Here is a 23,275-nt window from a genome sequence, read left to right on the forward strand (position 1 = left end):
ACTCTTTCTATAATAGGACTCCTAACTCCCACTCCATCCCATTTTTATTATGTCCTAGTATTTATACTTTTAATTATAATTTTTGAAAACAACTTAAAGAAAATATCCACCATTTTAGAACAAAAAATGCCTGTCAACACTTTCTAACTAAGCACACCACAACTACATAGTACTCTATCTAAACACAACTATTCAGTCCTAAATTGTCAACGCTAAATATTTATGAGTAACTTATTATCGGCTAATCCAAACAGGCTCAAGACTACCAAATAATTTTTTTTGAAAAAAGGAGCATATTGTTATGTAGGACTGTACATACACAATTCATCCGCTGCTCGATGATACATCAATCATCATTGACATCAAGAACAGAAGAAACCAAAGGGGGGAGGGATCATATTGTTGTGTAAAATGACAATCCATACACTTGAAGGAGACCTTTGCAATTATTATATCACACATGAAGCACCATATTTATTCACATTTTCTGTACAAAGAGGTGGCAACAACCAGCCATTCCACCTTCACTGCTGAGTCACTCATGGAATACACGCATTCTATTCCGGTGAGCAAAACCGTCTGTCACGAATAAGGTGTCAATTAATTAAAGAGGAGAGGAAGCATAAGCAATGCGTGATAAATTAGCATCTCAAGAGATTCGTCATGAGAAAAAGGAAAACAAAATACATACAAGAGTGCTGTTAGACCTGAAAGTTGCAGTCAAGTAGAAAGATCAAAACAAATAGGAGAGGATGATGCAAATTTGGGCAACCATAGTGAGGGTTTAAACAAACTTTAAGTAATGTTGTAAGAAGTGATACAGTAAGGAAATTCGACAGAGAAGCTCGCAGATATGGTTGCAACTCAAAAACATTTTTCAGTTCAGAATTTGTGCTGTAGCAGGAATTAGTTTAGTAGCCCAAAGGCATGACATTACACCCATCAATTTTTTCATAATCAATCAATATTACTGTGAAATATCTCAAACTTAAGTCCTACACATCTTCAATACATTTGTCCATATTAAAATGTTGCAAACAGACCTTGTCTAAAAATTGGAAAGTATGGTTGTGTTGATGTATTAGCCTCTGTTACTGCATCACACCTATAGGAGTGTTGACTTGGAAAATGTTGCACTGTCTGATGCCATCACACAGTAATGTCATGTGCAATCCTATTTATTTATTTTAAGAAGGTAAAATTTCATGTGCAATCCCATTTTTAGCAATAAAGGATGCCAAATATTTATTTGCTATCTTTCCGTAGGTTTCCTAGTTTTTGGTATACTTCTTGTATACACTATACAGGCCATTTTTTCCCAAATGTTTAATAAAATGTATATCCTACCCAAGTAATCTAACCCACCTTATAGCTAAAATTATATTGATATTTTAAGGTTTTGCCTGAATTTTTCGTGACAGTTGGAGCTTATCATTCTTAAGAGGTTCGACAATTTATAAGTGTGCCTTCAGGATATTTTAGATTCACCTTCTAACTGAAATCTACAGGAAGGAATGTAAAAGAGTGGTTTGGTGATGCACTAGTAGCATGTTTCAGGAACTACATTGCTCAGATTCTTCAAAAATGTCATCGGGTGAATGTCGGATCCTCCAAAAATAGTGCATTTTTAAAGTCCGACACGGGTGCGACAACATTTTTGGAGAGTCCAAACAACATAGTTTCCACATTTTAAAAACATTTTAAGTACCATCATAAGAGAATGTTAAGAGATTCTGATGATAACATAATTAAGAAAAACAGTATTTTAAGAGATTCTGATGATGGAATAATCATTAAGAATACTGTCTGATGAGACTCACTGATGAAACAAGCAAATGAAACTGCTTTTATTCATAGTGCAGAATAGGCAGAGCGAAAATATAGGGAAGAAATAGTTACAGACTAACCTCAATAATCTGTACATGAACATCACGAGAACACATTAAAAGAGGACTTCCTGTATCCTAGGGCGTAACAGCACAACTATTATCATCTTTAACATATTTGAGTCAGATATACCTGCAGTTGTCAAGAGAATTAATGAAAAACAATGCCGCAGATAATAACTGAAGAAACAGATAAACAAAATACGACTATTATTAAACTTTCGTCAAACCTACACCATCATAAAATGTCAAGCTAAAGCATGAAGAATGCGCCAATAGTTGTTTGACGAAGCACCTTTGAACTTCGATCTAACCCATGAGAAGCCACCTAGAATTTGGAGTGAGAAAAAAATCAGCAGGCAAGTACAACCTTGGAAAATAATAATTGTTATTCGATGTTCATTCAACGGAAATGATAGAAATCTAATTCCTTAGTAAATAAGAGGAAAACAGTTTGAGGAATGGGGAAGAGGTTGTACTAAAAAATGCTTGGAAACAAATCAACAAAAGAGAATTAAATTAAAAATAATAAATAGAAATATTTTAGAAGGGGCAGATTTTGTGGAGCATCAAAAGTTTCCCCCCTAATACCATTTATCAGAGAATTCCATGATTCCTAATATCAATTATGTATTTGCTTTTATGAATTATGAAGAATTCATTTTCAATAATCAATTTAAATTTTGACTGTGTTGTATCTTGCTCAAGCTGATAAGTAGACCTGAAGTTATAGCTAAAAATTCCCCTCCTAATATTATGGGCATTCTCCTTCAGTTTTGTCTTGTTTTTCTCTCCAATATACACTTAACTCAGATCACATTAAAGCTAGCACGATAACACAGAACTAGTCACAACAGGCTAATTTCCTTACCATATGAGTTAAGGCAGCATAACGTTCCTCATTTAGATACAATGGTTTTCCCCTATGCATGTCAATATCCTGCAACAATAAGAGAGGAAGTATGTAAGATCCAAGTTGATATGTGGACATACTGGTTTAGAGCCCAGATGTCCCTACCAAAACAATTTTACCAGAAATCAAAGCTCAAGACACACAACGCACATATATTTGTAAACAAAGTCTTGACAATAACTAGAAACAACTATTTGACTGAAAACAGGGAGAGAGGAAATAGACAAAAGGAAAAAGGGAGGGAAAAAAAGAAAAGAAAATGGTGATCCATCAGAATTCGAAGAAATATCAAGTGAAGTTTAAATCCATACTTGTTACGAGTTATGACTGGGGAAATTGTGATTTGTGAACATATATTATACTTGCATTCAACTTGGGCAAAAAATTTAATTCCCGTGTTTGACATGAGAACATATCTGTAATTGAATTGAAGATACTTGAGGACATAACTGTCTTTCTGCTATCTTCAGCCCCCCAAACGCCCATTTAATTGTTTCATAGTTTTCCATCTAAATCACCTAACAGCAGCCCTTGTAAGGCACCTTTGCAGGAAAAGAAAAGGTACATGTCATTATGTGCTTGGATTATTTTGAGCTTAGTGGCTCGAGATAGCAACAACAAACTTACAGAAAAAGACTTCAAGCTGCTGCTTGACGCTTAGTTGCATCTCTAATTTGTAATGCTTCTACGAGCTATGCTATTTAGTATTTCAAGCAACAAGCAAAATCTCCCTTTTTCCATCAACTCTCAGAAAATGAAAATAAAGAGAACCATGTTTTCAACTAAACACCCTTAGAGAAGCTCTTCTATGATAGCAAAATGCAACCACTAATTTACCTCTTCTCCAAATACATCCAAATAAGGTGACGGCCACGGTGCCTGACGAGCAGATCTTTGGAGCAATACAGTGGTTTTCTACAGTGAAAAGTAAAATTTCATCAAGCCATTCCAGGGTCCAGAAAGACAGTATTGTGCAAATCAAAAGGCCAAGAGAAATAAGTATAGCAAAAAGGCAACAGCACTTACTCTGATCAACAAGAACACCCCAGTAACAGCACCACAGGCCATTGCATGAGTTTGACACCCACTTTCCCTGGAGTTCAATCAAATGCATCAGACACAATATTAAAGATCAGAAGAAGGTAAAAAAGAAGGTGCAGCCCGAGTGAATTTTGAACCTGCAGCATGTCTTCCAACTTGCTGAGCACAATTTACCACATAACAAGCACAAAGCAGGATCCTTCTGAACAGCTCCGCAGTCTGGGCAATTCTGTTTAATATACCTGAAGGTAACATAAAAATATCTTGAGTTTTATTTAGTCTACACAACAATAGACTACTTGTAAAATACTCTCTCTATCCATATCTAGAACCAACCTCTGCAAGAGGTCCTGATAAAGATGAGGCAAAAGCATCAGTTTAAAAGGGGCTGCAGGAGTGGAATAAAGAGCACCCTTTAGACCACGAGTTTCAAAGTGCTTGTAGAAATGATTGAGCCATTTTTGAACCACCAAACGAATTGTGACATCATTTAAAACATTATCAAGCGATGGAATCTTTAATATCTTCTCCAACTTTTCAATCTGAATGAGCTCAGCTGCATTGTTTTCGCCACACTCCATCAGTTCATTGGTTGAGTATGCTGATCCATCTAATATGTTGGTTCCATCATTAAATGGCACCACTCTAGAAGAATTAATCAATTTCCACAACAATGCACATCTTCTTAAGTACGGAAAGGTCAGACTGCGAATTGCATCTTTGATGTCATAAGAAGTTTCTATAAAATTAGATTCAAAATATTGGTGAGCAACTCCTTGTTCTTCAATTACTTTATAGATGTCAGTAACTAAAGAATCATCGCATCCTAACTCAAGCAAACTGCATGGACGCTTTCTGCAATAGGTAATTATAGCCTGCAAAGAAATGACAAGGATCTTTTGCTAACTATCTTGGAGACAAAGAAGTGCAAAGAGGTCTCATCTAATCTCTACCCAAAAAACGATCATCAGAAGGGAAAATTGTGTAACCTGAGTGACCGTAACAGCATAGAAAAGATGAACCAGAGACAGGAAGGCATCTTCGCATGACAACACTGGACATGGAAGGCAATATATTATCCACATTAACGAAGAAAAAGCATCATGTGCAAGAACTGGATCAGCTGACCATCTCCAGAACTGAATATCAGGATACTGATCTTCTGTTTCAGCACATTCCAAGATGTCTTGCATATTACCTGCAAAGCATATCTTCTCATGATCTCATCTCTCTCTTTTACAAAGTAAGAGTAACTTAGAAGATAATCCATGAGCAGCAATATACCTCCAACAGATGGATCTGAAATTTCATTTGCAGAAGTGCCAGTACATATAGACTCTGCAAACAGCTGAATGCCTCTCAGTCTCAAGAGGACAGTGAGTGAGTTATTTGTTCGTGTGCTTTGTACAATACTTAGCAACAAAGCAAGTATAAAACCATTTGAAGATTGGAGCTCTTTGTACAAGGCACCAAGACTGTAGTTTGGAGCTAATGATGTCTTTCCAGATCGAGTAGCAATTTCAGTTGATATAAGTGAGTACTTAAGAGTGTCATACAGAATCAGAGAATGACTAAGTCTACCAGATTCTGAAATCTTATCATTGTCTGGAAAGTACATTCCACACAATACACGATACGAAGATTCAAGGTTTACCCTCATCCGCCCAAACTGCCGAAGTGGAAGTCTTTGGAAAATTTCTCTACTTCCAGAAACATCAGCAGCACTTTGTAGGAGAAATAAAGCTTTTTGAAAATGAAGTGCATCTACCACTCCACTTGACGAGGATGAAGGGCCAACAGCATCTGATGGACTGGAAGATGAATGAAGGGATGTGAACCTTCCAGAATCTACAGGTAAGGTTGGCAGGACCGAGTTGGCAAGTCCACGGCATACAGGACAGAGGAACTCTCCCTGAAAATAAGAAAATCAATAAGACGTCCTGTACATGATCTGGATCTACAATATGACCTCCCTCATAAACAATGCTCTGGTTCAGCAATTCACTCCATCACATAGAAAAAGGTAAATCAGGACGTTCTGTACCTGATCTGGATCTACAATATGACCTCCTTCAAAAACAATTCTTCTGGTATATCTGTACAAGAGTGATGAGACAGTTAATCTTTTGAACTTAATGACTAGGACTGGCAGGCCAACTATAGAACATAATATTACATGTATTTTATTAACTCTAATACACAAACCATTTAAGCTTGAGGACATACTGGATTAGTGCCGGCAAAATGAGCCCATATTTTGGTAACCCGCCCATATTTTAATGGGTTGGGTGAGTGACTTGTTACATGGGTAAAATATGGGTTGATACCCATATTCAACCCATAAAAATATAGGTAAACTAAAAGTAACCAAGTTCAAAAAAAAAATATAGGTAAACTATGGGTAAAATATGGATTAGCCAAATGGGTTAAGCTTCTAACTTTTATTCACTCAAAATTCATGATATCACTAAAAAAAAATTGTAACTTCTCTTCCTTTTTATGTTCTTCTATAGAACTAATTATTTTTCTCTATAATTGAAAAGGTGAAGTCTTTGGCCCTCCAAAAATATATATTTTAAATGTACATTTCTTTTGTTAATTATAATTATATTTTTTTAATTTTATATTGGATAATAAATAATAGTGTAAAATAAGCAAATCATTGATTAGTATTGACATTGCTTAAGCCTTAAAGTGCATTAAGCATATTTTAGTCCTAAAATGCAACTATTCATTTACTTTCAAATTAAAAATATTTTCCCCTTGTTATTACATAATTTATTTTATATTGAAAAGTTAGGATTTTTTTTTAACTTTTATGATACAATAAAACTAAATGAAGCATTTTCAACATTTTCATCTAAAAAGGGACTAAAATATTTTCTCCATACTGAATTCTTAAGTAGAGTACTATTTACTCATGAAAATATGGGTAAACTAGTATTTTACCCAATCCATTTGTTATCCAATCCATTTTTACCCATATCAAATATGGGCGGGTTGAATTATTACCCATTTTATGTTGACCCATTTTCAACCCGCCCAAATTTGACCCAACCCGCCCATTTGCCACCACTATACTGGATTAAGCGAATTCAAGATAAGGTCAAGAAAAGAAAAGCAAATCCTAGAAAGAAGAGAACAAAAACTCACAAGACGCAATACATCCATCATTAGGCCAAGAAACGAAGATATGGAGAACAAAAGATTAAAAATAATTCAAGTTGAATTTACCAAACGATTAGACAATAGCCTCAAAGAAAGAGGTAAAAAGGAAAGGATAAAAGGACTTGCCTTTCCTTTAGAGATGATAAATAACGGTCAAGACATCCCTGATGCACAGCGTGTCCACACGATGAAAGATAAATTCTGTCACAATCTGAGGGACCAAATCCTTCATACGCTGTAAGCGGCATTCTTGACTCTAATTGCGTCTTCTGTGCACTTTCAGATGCAGGACTATCGAGATTTTCTCCTGCAAGAGAAGAAATGTACTTCCCAAGCAAAAGTGACTCAACATTCCCACCACCTCCCCCTGCAGAAATATTCTTACCATTTCTTGAGAGATCCCAGTGCCACGAATTGACATCCATTCTTTCCCGAATCAACAAGTATATTTGTTCTTCTAGCATCTCTAGAGAAAAATCTGTCTCTTCATTGACATTGCTGGATGTGCAAGGCAATTGAATCTTCAATGCTGGGAATCTTGCCCTAATATATTCAAAAAATGCTCCTACATCCTTAGATTGCCCTTCCAGAGCAAATTCATTTATTGCATTTTGAATCAATTGTGTCAACCAAGGAGATGAAATCACTTCTTGACTGCTTGATAAAATGCTCCTTCGAGATGAGACATTTGTCATTCTTTGAGCAGAAGATTCCGGTTCTTTCCCAGAATTTTGAGTTCTTTTCCATGAAGGAGGCCCTCTATTGGTGAAAGTTAAAAGCCTGGATTTCTTATTTCAAGAACCACGATTAAATAAGTAAAAAATTGACTATAATAGATTCACCAAGCACAATCACTTAGATAAATCAGCATAGATATCCAAACACAATGAAGAGACATAAAAACAAAGCACATACCTCAAGAAGAATCAGGTATGATAGAGGACTTTTAGAATTTGGATCATGGCAAAGAGAGCAAATGACTTGAGTAGCCTCTTCATAATTACGTCTAACATCTGAATCACTTCTTTCTTTACCAAGTTTAGAATCATCCGGAGCAGCTTCTGCAGAGAAATCAATGCTCTTTAAAAACTTGGATTGTTGTGTCCTCATCTTCTCCTGCGATGTAGACATGGAATACATATGAAAGTGACCGAGTCAAACTTGATCAACCGAGAATAGAAGGAATAGGGTTAGTCTGGTTCTACAATGAGTTCAATTTACAATAGCCAAAAAACTATCTGAACTGTAAATTATGGCAACATAGCACAATGGAAACATGAACAGCACTTGATCCAAGTACAGGAAACAAAAGCACGTTGTAAGATGAATTATGTGCTGTTTTACATGATACCATATATATTGCTAGAATGGAATTTCTGTAAAATCTCTAATTTTGACTATAGAGGCTAAAGCACATCTGCATCCAACTATGGTTGAACTTTAATTGAGCATCTAGTCTTCCATCCTATCATAGCCTGCTCTGAATTAACCTCCCAAAGCGCAAGTTTCCCAACTTTTTTGTGTCTCTTAGGACCCTATACACAAGGGACATCTGATGTACAAGGATTTTGCTTCCATTTTCAGTGCTTATATTTCGCTTGCATGTTTCAATATTTGATATGACAGCTTTTTCTGAATCCCATTTTAACCCTATACACCCTGGGTATCTGATCTTTTAAGGATTCTGCTTCTGAGTTACAGGAATCCCTTCCTTGCGCAGTTAGTATTTCACTTGCATGTTCCGTTTTCACATGCTTTCCTAGAACATGTAAAACACGCATGCTAGATAAGGATTTTTCAACTTCTAGAACAGGTAGCTTACACTCGGTCATAGAGGAACCACAACACAAAAGCAACAATTTGAAGTTAATGCCTGGAGAGTAACAAACACATTTTATGTTTAGCAAAATATTTAACAAGATATCCTTAATATTCTCTTTAAAACTATACCATTATAGCAGCTTGCCTCTCTCGAGCTTTAGCCTTGCGCTTATCACTGTCTGAAACTGATTCCAAGTTTTTAGTATCACCAGTCGAAACGGATTGCGACAGTTGATTGACCACCTCAGGTGCAAGGTCTTGCAGTTTCATCTTGCATCCAGATTGAAGTTCAGCAAATTTTTTCAGAAGACTTCCAATCATAGAGGAGAGGTTGAAAATTCCAGCTTCCACAAAGTCGTTTTCTTTCCTATATTTCCTCATCAACAAAACCAGAAGAGACAACAAGCTCTGATCACCATATTTACTCAATGACAATTCCTCATTAGCTAGAGCTACAATTGGAATGTCATCGTCCCCAAAGCAACTATGGTCACCAGATCCTCTATGCATATAACAAATATCTAATCCAAGAGATAACAAATGCAATGCTGTTAACAATACACCATCTGGAGCACGTGAAGCATTTGATTTATCAGAGAAAACAGCATAAAATACAATAGCACGAACAATTTGGAGTACTGTCTTGCAAGTAGCTATTTTAGCTATTCCACCAAGAGGTGGATAAATCTTCGTCCATTTTGGAAGCTGACTGGTCAATGCCGATACATTACAGAACTGCATATATCTCTCTTCAGCAACTTGCAACTCCTTTGAGTTCCAACGAGGATGATATAAATCTAGCTCCTTCCAATAGGGTGTCCGCAGTTTATACATACCCTGGGATAGATGGGACATTAGGATCATAGGACTAAAACTGATCAGATGGACTTCACATGACAATGTACGAAGGCTAAGGAATGACCGAAGTGTCACAAACAAACCTGATTGATGCCAGAGGGATTGGAATACACTGCTACCCTATCTAGAACTTCCTGAAGTCTATCGATCTTGGACAAGTCACGGGGCAGAGACTTCACCAACTGGCTACGAGTGGCATCACCAGTTGACAGTTTATATACCAATTCCCTTTCCAAACACTCACTGGGGGATAACCCAGAAAACCGCCGTTCCTTCACTATTTGTATGATCAGTGTAAGCATCTCCTGAACTATAGTCGGCTCATACCTGGGTAATGTGTTAAAATAGAAGAATCCAAAAATGCAGTTAAATACTCGAGAAACAGAACTTGGAGATTTGACAGCAACATGCCAAATTATAAACAAGAAGGTAGAAGAAAATTACAATAACAACATACCCAGTGAAATCCCAGTAAGTGGGGTTAGGGTAGGGTGTACGCAGACCTTTTCTTTTGAGACAAGTAACAGTTCTATTCAATAAAAACTTAGCCACCCCAGAAAAAGGTGCTAAGTTGGAAACTTTACAAGCATCGAAAAGGTACTTAAACCCCTGCCCAGAACCCTATATAATTATATTTAATATACTAATTCTCCTTACAATTATATTAGGGTTTATGCAGACCTTACCACTACCTTGTGGATGTAGAGAGGCAGGTTGAAGAAAAATAAGAAATTACAATATACAACATCTTCTGTTCATCTAACTCGAGCATCAAAAAATGTACAAGGTCACGAAATAATCTCAGACAACTCAAAATAAACTCATTCTTTTTTAGCAAGTTACTTCTAACTTGGTAGTGATCCACCAAATTGCACTAAAGAATCTTATATCTCTATCTCTGAAAGAATGACCAAAATCATGGCTTGCGATAAAAATTAAGGTATATCTACTTAAATGTATACCAAAGGATGACGACATAGCATAAGCATCAGACATAAGTTTATACACCTAGCCACTGTCTAATCTTCTTTTTCTGTTCTCTAGTGTCAAACATCTAGAATTGTTGCATATAACACCAATATGAAAGAACACACACATTAACATCTTAGTTCTAGTGAAACTACAAAATCTAACAACCAAAGTATTATGCAACCAACTAAGCCCCACTTTCAATTAGTTTGGGTCAACTAAATGGATCATCTGTATCCCCACTTCCGCTCTATTCATTACCATTTCACTACAATACAAATCAATTTATCTTTTAAGGTAAATTAGGAGTTTCCTATAACTAAATATTCTTCAAAGCACACATAAAACCTACAGGGATATAACCATTTCATTACAATACAAATCTAATGCAAATGCAACAATAACAACTAACCTTAATCAACAACTAGCTTGTATTGTCAGTATGTCAATTATTCCGATTATATCATGTTCTTAGTAAGTAATATGATCTGAGAAATTGAACTACTTTCTTCTATGGAGTGGAGGTCGCGTATTAAGGTTGAAGGTTAGTAGGGCTAGCGTGTTGTCTTTCCGTGCGAGGGTTTCGGTGGGTAGCGGTTGTAGTAGTCCTAGCCTTGATCTTGTAGTTCTTGTCTGTGATCTTTTAGCCTTTTGTCGTTTACTGAGTTTCACCTCTCGCATTATTTTCTTGATGTTATTGTCCCCTTTGTTGACTATGCATTTTTCTCTTATTGGATACTATGTCATATATAATGTTTCCTCGTATTTTACTTGGGTTGTCGTACTTGAGCTGAGGGTCCTCCGGAAACAGCCTCTCTACCTCCACGAGGTAGTGGTAAGGTCTGCGTACACCCTACCCTCCCCAGACCCCACTTAGTGGGATTTCACTGGGTATGTTGTTGTTGTTGTTGTCACTCATCATATTGTGTGCTGAAGATTGGTGCATACAAGTATTTATGTAAAATATGATCATCTTAAGTAACCTAATCTAATTACATCCTGTGTGAGGGCTACCTGCACCCACTCTTGATGTTATTCTAATGGCGGAATACATCGACATCCCCTTAAATTTGCCAGTGTATTTCATTAAGACACTCAAACTAAATGCTCTAATTCGGCACCTGAACACATGATAAAAGTGTTCCTATTAGACACTTTCCACTCAAATTTTGGAAAAGCTTTTGCTAGACTTCTCAAGCATCCATTACATAGCTAAGTTAATAATGCATACTAATAAACACAAAAAAAAAAGTGTATCAACAGATGTTTCGAAAAGCTAAATGTGACTCAGCCACACATGTAACTAGGGGTGTTCACGGGTTGGTTTGGATCAGTTATTAGTCAAAACCAAAACCAAACCAACTTAATCGGTTTTAAAATTATCAAAACCAAACCAAACCAAATATAATATACATTTATCGGTTTGGTGATTATCGGTTTCGGTTTGGTTTGGTTCGGTTATTCGGTTATTAACCATACACAAAAATAAAAGAAACAATTCATTTAAAATGTGAAAAAAGTGACAACAATCCATTCAAAACGAAAAATAGTTAGAATGACTTAAATTACTAAACTTTCAATCACTAAATTTACTATCAATAAATCTTTAAAATTCACTATATTGGCCTAGAAGGAAGAGACAATAACATTTTCAGTCCCACAAAGAATTGACATAGACACTCATATACATGAAATCAATAGGATAAATGTTTCATCTTGGGCATTTTTGCTTTCAATAAGTAAATTATAAAGAAATTTTAATGAAAATATGTATAATATCTTTAAAATTGTTTATAAAAATAATATATTAAGTATGTATATTAATAAAATATATGTATATAATTCATTGGTTCGGTTCGGTTATTTCTTCGGTTTTTTTCGAATAAAACCATAATCAAACCAAATACTATCGGTTTTCAAAAATCTAAAACCAAACCCAAATAAAATCGGTTTTATTTTATCGGTTTGGTTTGGTTTTTCGGTTTGGATCGGTTTTTATCCAAACTGTGAACACCCCTACATGTAACTAATGAATTTAAAAGAGTCATGTGAGGAATATATTTGGAAGATGGAAAAATATAACTCAGAAATCATCAATCAATATATCACGCCATCAACAATCAATCATGTCTTCTGATCAATATGGATTTGTTTCTACATCAATCCTACAATAATAATGATTTAGTCCATGTTGAACGCAAATATATACATCTAGCAATACTGATAAAATAACATAAATATATAAACACACAAATCTATAGGTAACAAACTAACAACATAGAACTAATATTAGTTTTGCTTAGTTAGGTAAACATCACAAGATGTCACCCTTTATGACATTAGCAATGTGGCAAATCAAATTTATGTACTCTGGGAATCCTGTAGTATTATACCATCAAATAAGAGAGAAAAAAATAGTTTATGCTTAACTAGGTAAGGAGCAAACAAGTAAATGGATAATGAAACTCATTGAAGACAGATAAGGGATGAGTTACACACTCATTAGAGCGTTCGAGATCCAAGGATAGGTAATCTGAGAGCTCGAAGCGTTCTAAAATCCTAGTAACATATTGATCAGCAGGGCCTAGTGCAGCACAACACTGGAGCAGAAATAGATCAAGCTCTAGACCTTGCTCAGACCTGCACAAAGAGTACAAAAGAAGAAAGACTTAAAGCAACATGAGTAATCTATGTACACAAAATCTCAAGTAAATTAGCACATAAAGGAAGTTCAAATCCCAAGGCCCAAATAAGGTATTGCCTACATACCAACGAACAGAGCGATACCACTCACAGGATAATAAGGCAGCATCAACATTCCTACGCCACATTCCAGCATGCACCTGCGCACAGAACACCTTAATTCGGAGAGCATGTTCCATAATGAAGGCAGAAAAGCCAAGTGGGTGGCAGCCTCCCAATATATGGCCAAAAAAGTCATGATCGACAGCAGATGACGAATTGGAACAACTACCCCGTAGGGCAGTTTCACCATAACATTGTCTGAGTGCCCTCTGTAAAATCATTGAAAGTAATCGATGGAGTGGAATATGAACTGATGTATCCTGCAAACTGACTTTATATGCTATATCAGGCCAATCAGACAAACTCAGCACCCGAAGAGCTTCCAACTCTAGGGCATAATCTATTTGTAGCATATTGTTATCACTACCACCAAAGCTTGCAGTTTCCTGGGCCAAATCCTGTCCAGAATTTAAGGCAACACCACCAGTCGGTGACGAATAAGAATATCGCTTATTGCAACCTTCAGTTGAACTTGGGAGTCCAATGCCATCTGAAGGACTATGAGATCTAATGATATGCCTGCCCCTGCTAAACTTCGAAAGTGTTCTTTTCAGTGCAAAGAAATTATTTCCAGAACTGGTGATTGTTTTCGGAGATAAGATGTGAAGGAGAGGTCCTGATGTGTTATCCACTCCCAACCAATTCTCAATGGCCTTGAGGCACTCAAATGTCAACCATAGAACAGATGACGGTACCGGAGAACCATCAGATTTTGATTCAGGAGTCCTCGATGCATGTTCTGGTGGGCTCCTTCCAGCCACGCTACTAACAGAACTTTCCTGTGATAGCCTTCCAACTTTTGCAAGTCTTTGACTATCTTGGTCTTCAAAATCTTGTATATGCGTGTTGAACAAAGCATCATCAGCATCTTCATTGCTACTAATAGAGAATGCACCACCCACCAATAGAGAATGAATATTTGCAATTGTATGACCCAGAACAAAAGGCAAATGCATATTTTCACCCTCATCTTCTACATGGATGCCAGTTTCTCTCTTTTGAGGGTTCATTCCTTGTACAAAAGTCAACAGCTTCATCCACGTCCTAAGTATATCTCGCCTATCACGAGCCACATATCTGGGTACAGCAGAATGACTCATGACAAATCGTATGTCTTCAACCACACGAAGAGTAGTTTCATACAAATTTCCCCATTTATTGACCTATAATAAGTAAAATGACTATCAAGCAAGGTAATGCTGCTATTTTTTAAGTCAACTGCTAAGACAACATTAGTTGGTAAACAATGCTGAAAAATAAACAAGATAGTTCAGTTGTTGCAGATTAGTTATATATCATGAAAGGCATAAGGCCTCGAAAACAAAGAAAATGCTAGCAGCTGATATCTTCCTTTTTTTTAATTAACAAACATTGAGAACTTAACTAGTTCAAGAAGTCCAAGGAAACAACGAAATCAAAAAAAAAAACTTCCTAACACACTCCTATGTTGTTCAGTGTTTTCCTCTTAAGTGGATATAACGCAGAAATAAACTACCACCCGTCAATTATTGTGAGAACTACTACAATATCTAAATGAAGAACCATTTAATGCAAATGTATAATTGTATTCGGATTACAGAAAATATTGAAATTATGTAAGTATGAACTCATCATGCAAGCTTTTACGTTTCCATTGTTTATAATCTGTCCATTTTTCTATATGAAAAGTCAGTGCATAGACCTACCGTATTAGATTTTACAAAAGGTATTATGCAATTATTTCCATCCAATAACTACAAGTCTACAACCAAACTATTAAAGATAACTTTTACACGAGAGGATTTGAGAGACGAGCTACAATATTCAAACATCACCAATATATTGATGTCATAACCTAACTTTGAAAAAAACAGTATAACTATCCAAACTCCACAAGGCTGAAATCAAATTAACATTGCAATACCTTCAATCTACCATTTTCATCTGCACAAGATATAAATATGTCCCCTAAACAGTCCAGCAGCATGGCTAAAAGATTCATTTCCTTCACAAGACGTGGGGTCAAAGTAGGCACCGTAAATATCTGCACAGAAAAAGTTGAGAGAAGTGGATATTTTTGGAAGACTGTATCATTAATTTCCTTGACTGCGTCATTCACAACAGTGGAGTAATAGCTCAGAAATACTTTGGCAAACTCATATTTGAATTGAGGTTCACCCAACATTTTCAAGAGCAATTCATGGAGCTTCCTGACAATATAACCACTGATCAAGAACCTCTCTGCCCTCACCAGAACATCTAATAAACCTTCTGAAGAGAATACCCTCCTAGAGATAAAACTAAGCAAACTTTCACTATCCTTGCAGAAACCCAAGAGCATCTCTACCACTGCTGATGTCAACGCATCTGTGATACCTTTATACTCAGTTGCCTGACTATTTAGTCTTGGACTTTGCTCCGAGATGCTTTCCGCAAATAGGAGCCCTTTTCTCCAACAAGACAGCAAGGAATCAAGAACAGGGCCTAAAGAATTAGCACACTCTTCCGGAAGAGGTTGTATCTGCTCCGCGCCTTTATGCTTGGAACAAAATCCCTCACGTTTCCATGCAGTTACATCTCCACAATCACAGCAGCCACCGCCTGTATACATGACTGAGTAATCATGGTCCTTGTGGTTTCCATTCTGGAAACATGGAACACATATTGCACATGTTGGATCATGCTCACATGTACGGCAACGGTATGCTATATCATTGTTCCCCCAAATAGCCCCACAAACACCACGCTGGCCAATGTTAGCTAGGTGATCTAGTGCTCTTCTTGGTTCCCCTTCAAACATCAACCATTGTAACCACGTCATACTTTCATGAAATAAATCTTTAATGGCTGAGCTGCCTGTTGATTTTGGAGAATCCATCTGCATATCTATAATACTGTCCATTGCCTCTTCATTAGTAGGCAAAAGAGCAGAGACAAGTTCTTCAATTTGAGACTTGTTATTCTTCACATAAACAATTAAACCAGGCTGTCGGTGCTCTAAATTTTCTGCAGGAACTCCAAGATTCTCGAGCCTCTGACAGTAGAAGATCAAAATGCATTTTCAGGTCCCTCATCTTGAACCAAATAATAGACAGGGTAAAGATGTGTGTGTGTGCGCGTGCGTGTGTGTTTTGAATATGCGTGTGTATAGTTGTGCCAATGTCTACGCAATAAAAACACACATAGAGAGTAAGGAGTAAAAAGTTTCTCAAACTTTGTTTGGCATACTTACTATTCATCCACCTTTAAAAGGCTATAAAGATGATCTAGAAATGGCAGAGCTATCAGAAATCACCACACTGATTGTTCATTTTATTCCCCATAGTTAAAGACACAATTGTCGGCCAATTGATTCCTTTTCTTTTTTTATATATTTTTTTGAAAATGGTAACATTGTATTATATCACAAAAGTGCATGGGTTGTACTCAAACCTTATATACAAATGCACTCCATACACTCCTACTCTATTTCTATACTGAGTCTAAAACATCAACTATAGAGGCAGTGTCTTTTGAGTATAATTGATTATACCAAAAACATAACAACAAATGCAGTTTAGTTTAACATCCTGCACACTATTTTCTATGCCTTCAAAACATCTGGAATTCCTTTCTTTCCAGATTGCCCACCATATTGAAGCAGGGATAATTCTCCTTCTAGTTCTGTCATTTTGCAAGGGCACTTGCCTCCTCCCAGCTATACAAGGCCTCAGTAACTCTCCTAGGCATAGTCCAGGGTATGCCTTAAAGGCTCAAGAAAATCCTCCAAAGCTGATGAGTGTATTTGCAGTGTAGAAAATACTAGAAATAGATGGTTTACAGTTTCTTAGGTTTCCCCACATAGGAAACACCTAGAGCATAAGGTTATCCCCCTTTTCATTACATTGTCCTGAGTCAGGGCAGCTTCCTTAGCTAGCAGCCAAATAAAGCATGATACTTTGTGTGGGATTCTACACTTCCATATTTGTTTCCAAGGCCAAATGGGACTCTGCTGGCTTGATTGATCCATCAACCTGTAAGCTGAATGCACTTTGAACTCTCCTCTATTGTTGCCTTTCCACCAAAGCATATCCTCATATGCCTGAAGTTTATTTTTTTGACAGTCATGGTGTCTGGGCCAGCTTGAAGAGATCTTTGACTAATTCCACGGGATACCCACCAACAATAGGTACCATGTAACCCTGTCCACCAAGGCAAGGACAAATGAGAAGAAACCATCTAGTGTTTTTGGCTCTACTGAGATTTGAACTTGAACCTGAGAGGGTTCTCAGCCCACTTCATTGACCACTGGCCACACCCTTGGGTTTGGGTTCTAAATTCTGTTTATTCCAAACTTCTTCTAAGAATATTATTTATTCAACTTTCACAAATTGACAGATCTGATCGGGTATTTATAATATAGAGTAAATCAGTCGTCTTTTAACCTAGATTGACTGATTGAGTTTCCTTGAAGAAATCCAATATAGATTAAAGTTTATCTCAAAATAGTACACTTTTAAGAAAAACTAGAGTTGATTAGTAGTTGTACTAGTACACAAGCTCTAAAATCATGCGCACCATAATCCTATGCCTTCACCAATTAATTTTTTTTTTGGTTTCCCAGGTATCGAGTACCCGCATTGGAGCCCAATTAGTTTAAATTAGCACTGCATAAAACCCATTCCAGTGAAGCTTTACCATTTAATTTCAGAATTTATGGTATAGATGATACAAGCACGAGCTCCCACAATGCGCGAAGTTCGGGGAAGGGTCAAACCACAAGGATCTATTGTGCGTAGCCTTACCTTACATTTCTGCAAGAAGTTGTTTCCACAACTCGAGATCAACCCCGTGACCTTCAGGTTACATGGAAACATTACAAGTTACGCCAAGGCTCCCCTTTTTTTTTAGCTCATAACACTTTCCATAATTCAAAAATCCTGAATTTAGAGATCACATGACTTTCATGACCCAACAATATATGATCAATTGTAACTCAGTTTCAGTTGTATAAGTTCCACTACTTATTGATAAGAGAGTGATGATTACTTTCTCATCCCATATCAATTATCAGTTGACTTAACTTCCATTGAACTACCTAGTAGTGAGACTAGATCTCCTGTGAGACTCTAGTTCCTAACAATTGTGTCAAACTTTATTTTGGGTCTATAGAAATATATCTCCTGACTTAAGCAACAAGGGCATTTGTGAAGCACTCATGCAACTGGAAGGTCCTTTCTTGTCTTATGGAACTAGTGATGACAAATGGGCAGCTTATGTCAAATTTGGGTCAGTGTTATCAAAAGCAAAAAGCGCAAAATAAGGTTCGTCGGGGCTTTACTCGCAAAATGCAAATAAAGCGTGGGCGTTAATGAAAAAATGCCCAGCGGGAGAAACAATACAAATATATATGTTTAATCCAACATTAATATTTTTAAACATGAATGACAAATATATGAACAAAGACATTGGAAAAAAACGAAAAAGTGAAATTTCAATTGCTTAGTGTTGCCTCTTCAAAAGAGGCTCATTGGCAAGGAAAGGTATGCGGTATGCCTTAAAACCTTGATGACAACAACACGTTTTCAGCCTCGCTTCACGGCTTAAGCGCACATTTGACAACACTGATTTGGGCGGGTTGAAAACCAATGGAACAAAAGTGGATCAAATCCAACCCACTCACATTTCATGTAGGTAAAAAAACGGGTTGGATAGTTAAGGGGGTTGAAAATGGATTAACCCATAATATATAGGTGTTCTAGAAAAATAAGTTGATTTAGGAATTTTCACCACTAATGATTATGGCCTCTTCCAAGAAAAATGACAACATTAAAAACGAAAGATAATGGCCTCTTCCAAGAAAATGACAACATCAAAAACGAATTGACAAAATAAAAGACTAGACATGTTTTGTTCTATTTCTTTCAGCAAGTTTTTTTCCAGCAAATATATTAGACCCACGTGAAATGGATTAATCTTAATATTAAATGGCTCAAGTGAATTCATGGGGGCTTTGTTCTAATTTTCTTTAAGGTAATCCATTTGGTACAATATTGTTTGTCTCCTATGAGGAAGAGTTACTTTGATCAATTTTGTTCTGGATGCGTTGCCTACATATGTTATGTCACTTTTTCCTTTACCAGCAAAGGTAGAAGAGAGGTTAGATAAATTGAGACGTGATTTTCTATGGTTGGGGAATATAGAAGGAAAAAGAATACACTTAGCTAAATGGCATAAGCCTTACTAAGCAAGAAGACAAGAGGTCTTGGTATAAAAATTTTGAGGGTCCAGAACAAAAGTCTACTTTCTAAATGGCTTTGGAGATTAGTGGTTGAATATCGGGCATTACGGAAAAGATTAATTCTCCACAAGTATGGGCAGAACGAGGAATGTATGTCTAATGCAGTAGATAGCATGTATGGGGTATCAATATGGAGATAAATCAGAAATCTATGGTCTAGATTGAAGGAGAATTTGGTGTTCAAAGTGGGAGAGGGTAACAAAATATTTTTTTGAAAGGACAAATGGATTGGACAAGAGTGTCTAAAGTCGGTCTTCCCAGATCTTTTACATTTTGTACCACACCTTATACTAAAATTGTTGAGATCTGGTCCCCTTAGAGACGGAATCACACCTTCAAGAGAAATCCAAATAATTGGGAAGTGGATAGAATTGTCGAACTACTACTCAGATTGGGTGAATTCACAGGCCTTACTATAAAAACAGATGGTATAAGATGGAAACACGACCCTAATGGCATGTTCTCTCGAAGGGTGTGTCTCACTCAGGAAAAACACAAGAAAAGAGGTTTCCATATTGTCTCCAAATGTTTTTTTGTCATGAGAAGGACGAAACTAACCACCGCTTATCCTACACTGTAAGATTACTTTCCAGGTGTGGCATATGGTTCTCAGCATTGCTCAAGATCCCTAGGTGATGCCAGAACATACTGCTGATATTTTGAGCTGTTGGATGAGAACGGGGGGAGCAAGACCCAAAAAAGATGGTGGTCTTAGTACCTACTTGTGTCTAGTGGGCTATTTGGAGAGAGATACCTCAAGTCTCATGACAAAATTACTAACACTAAACAGAAAGTTAAAGAAAATTGCATTAACATGTTGTATTTTTGGTGTAAAGAAGATGGTATAGAAGAAGTAGAACAATTGGTAGATTTCCTAGGATCAATGTATTATGGATATAGCTTGTAACTTTTTGGAGGTAGCCACTAGCCAGCATACCTTAACGCTGAAGAATACAACTTTACCTTTATCAAAAAAAAAAATTGCTTGTCTCCTATTTAATGGAATGACAATGTGAGTCTCATGCTTTAATGTTTCACTTCATTTGATTTCTTTGATCATTTCACAAATTAGTAGCTATTTTGATTTATCTTTATTACTTCTTCGTCCAGTTTCTATTTGTTTGTTTCAACATGTCAACCGTACTTATTTTATCTTGCTTTCTATGAAGATAATTATTTATTTGTTTCAAAATGTCTACAGTACTTCTTATTTTGTCTTTCTTTCTATGAAGGTTATTTTAGTGCTATAGTTAATGTACAATTTGTCGGTGTTTTGTTCAAATTTTCTTTTAGACAATCAACTAGTATAATATTGCTTGTGTCCTATTTTTTTTTAAAATGACTATGTGAGTCTTGTTCTTAACTATTTCACTCCAGTGGTTTGGGCTTGGGACTTCCATGTTGGAGGTCTCAAGTTCGAAACCCCTTGCCAGCGAAAGCAAGGGTTTTGCCTTCTGGGTCGAGCTCGTCGCACCGGGCTTGCCTAGTGCGGGTTACCTCTCCTATGTGGTTTGCGAGCTATTGCATAGGAGCGGGAGTTTTACCCTGTGAGCACCCAAAGGGTAGCGGCTGCGGGTTTCCCTTGTCATAAAAAAAAAAAAATCAACAATACGTCTTATTTATCTTACTTTCTATGAAGGTTATTTTAGTGCTCAAGTTAACACACACATATACATATATATATATTACTTTGTTGTTTGTGTATAATTTGTTGTCACTATTTTTCTAAAAGATAAACTAGTTTTGCCAAAGATTAGAATAAAGTAATTGAGAAACTAAAAGAAAAAAAATGAAAAAGCTTAAATATCAAAATATATCTCGAGGTATCTAAAAAGAAAAATTATGAATTAAAGAAAAATTAAGGCAATGAGGCATGAGCAATTCAGAAACTGTCCCACCCAATGCTATACTTGAAGTCTCCTCACAAATCAAACTCTAGCAAAACCGCAAAATTTGAAAACCGTCACTATTGGAGATGCTTATCCCAACAACTCAAAGCAAAATTCTGATGGTTCATGTCTTCCTGACCCATTTCACTACGGGTTGAAAATGGATTTACCCATATTTTCAACGTGCTGGTCGAATACGGCTTGATCACAGGGATTTGGCGGGTCAAACAAATTTGTTTTAAAATTGCCACCATTACAGTTAGAAAACTAAGCATGGTACAGACACAATGTAACATATAGAAGCAAATACAATGTGAGATAATTTCACCCATTTAACTTTCATTCATTGATAACTTTCTTCTATTTTTACCACGCTTCTCCTAAAAATCCATCTAAAATAAATCAACCTAGCACCCAAGAGTGTTGCCTAGTGGTCAATGAAGTGGGTTGAACACCCTAAGGTTTGAGGTCTCATATTCAATCCCAACAAAGACAAAACACTAGGTGATTTACCTGCTACCTGAATTAGTCGAGGTACACGCAAACTAGCTCAGACATCACCGTTATCAAAAAAAATAAAAATATATATATATATATATGTAAAAAAACCTTCCAACGTCATTTCTCCAGTTCAGTGATGAACAATATTCAGTGATGAATAATATAAAACTCAACTCAACTACACCTGAATCCCAAACTATTTAGTTTCAACAAAATGTATGAATCCTTATCCACTCCACTCCACTCAATTCTTCTATTCTTCAAAATTTCAAAGCATTGTGATTATCTTAATACTAAAAACCTCAATACTTGTGATTCTCACATAATAGGAGAGTTCAAAAATACATAAAATTAGTTCCAAGCAAAATTCAAGTAAACCGGAGTACCTGAAGAATAAATTCCTGCGGAGTTGCCATCATCGTCTCCGGCGCCGGCGAAGAATCAACCTCCATTACGAAAATGAACCGAATCCAATCGGCGCAATTACAATCCCCAATATTCACAATTATTGTTCCCCAGGGCTGAACGGTACTGTCAGTCTTACACAATCAAACCTTCAAAAATTATACGAAAATCTGAAACCCTAACTGATTTCTAGGGGCATACGATCCTTGAATTGGTGTTTCAGCTTTTTAACATTTTGTAGTTTCGTACCATTGAAATTATGTGATGGATTTTAGAAATTCCAATATATTCATAAATCATAGATAATATTCCTATTTCCTCTTATAGAATGTTGTATTAAAATTTTATACCTGAATAACTAGTTTATTTATCTATCAAATATTGTATAAGTTATTCGAAAATTAATACATGAATAATTTGTTTTCATTTTTTGTATAAAATAATACATATTGTTTTTAATTTATATATGTATTAGTTATGTTGGTTTTTAAATTATCAATCAAATGTCGTATTAATTTTATACATGAATAATTTAGTTCATATTTATTTACCAAACGTTGTATACGTTATTCGAAAATAAATAAATAAATAAGTTGTTTCTTATCCAGCTACCAAACGACTCCTTAGGGATGTGCCTAATTCTATACTACCTTCGATCTAAAATAGTTCTTATGTTTTTTCTTCTCAATAGTCAATTTGATTAATTTTTAAAATTAAATTAATTTGATATTTAAAAAATATTTTTAAACATATATAGAAA

General features: G+C 36.1%; 1 protein-coding gene across 3 annotated transcripts; it reads right to left on the reverse strand.

Annotated features, from left to right (window-relative positions):
* Window positions 1–1,871: 1,871 nt before the first annotated feature.
* LOC125840379 (E3 ubiquitin-protein ligase PRT6) lies at window positions 1,872–22,729 on the reverse strand. 3 transcript variants are annotated; one of them, XM_049519348.1, is made up of 19 exons: window positions 22,497–22,729; window positions 15,365–16,474; window positions 13,426–14,624; window positions 13,156–13,296; window positions 9,771–10,014; window positions 8,959–9,666; window positions 8,022–8,124; window positions 7,924–7,988; window positions 7,135–7,796; window positions 5,885–5,936; window positions 5,125–5,752; window positions 4,830–5,038; window positions 4,177–4,715; window positions 3,978–4,082; window positions 3,826–3,892; window positions 3,637–3,714; window positions 2,758–2,826; window positions 2,117–2,214; window positions 1,891–2,019 (listed from the first exon to the last, which is right to left on the reverse strand). In XM_049519348.1, the coding sequence occupies exons 1-18, from the start codon at window positions 22,560–22,562 to the stop codon at window positions 2,140–2,142; spliced, it is 6,120 nt and encodes a 2,039-aa protein (XP_049375305.1). In that variant the 5' UTR covers window positions 22,563–22,729; the 3' UTR covers window positions 1,891–2,019; window positions 2,117–2,139. The 3 variants fall into 3 exon arrangements, with proteins under 3 accessions (XP_049375304.1, XP_049375305.1, XP_049375303.1); XM_049519347.1 differs by having other exon boundaries at window positions 1,872–2,019; window positions 2,121–2,214; window positions 7,924–8,124; XM_049519346.1 differs by having other exon boundaries at window positions 7,924–8,124.
* Between the last annotated feature and the right edge of the window lie 546 nt (window positions 22,730–23,275).

The sequence above is a fragment of the Solanum verrucosum genome, unplaced genomic scaffold, assembly GCF_900185275.1.
Source record: "Solanum verrucosum unplaced genomic scaffold, falcon-dt-bn FXZP01000137.1, whole genome shotgun sequence".
Classification (NCBI taxonomy): Eukaryota; Viridiplantae; Streptophyta; class Magnoliopsida; order Solanales; family Solanaceae; genus Solanum; species Solanum verrucosum.

What these genes read in the sequence shown, in the direction of transcription:
- LOC125840379 (XM_049519347.1), bottom strand. Translation starts at nt 22,562, where the DNA reads ATGGAGGTTGATTCTTCGCCGGCGCCGGAGACGATGATGGCAACTCCG. An exon ending in TGGTATCGCTCTGTTCGTTG is followed by an intron (nt 13,297 to 13,425) that starts GTATGTAGGCAA and finishes CTCTTTGTGCAG; the next exon opens with GTCTGAGCAAGGTCTAGAGC. An exon ending in ATCCCTCTGGCATCAATCAG is followed by an intron (nt 9,667 to 9,770) that starts GTTTGTTTGTGA and finishes CATCTATCCCAG; the next exon opens with GGTATGTATAAACTGCGGAC.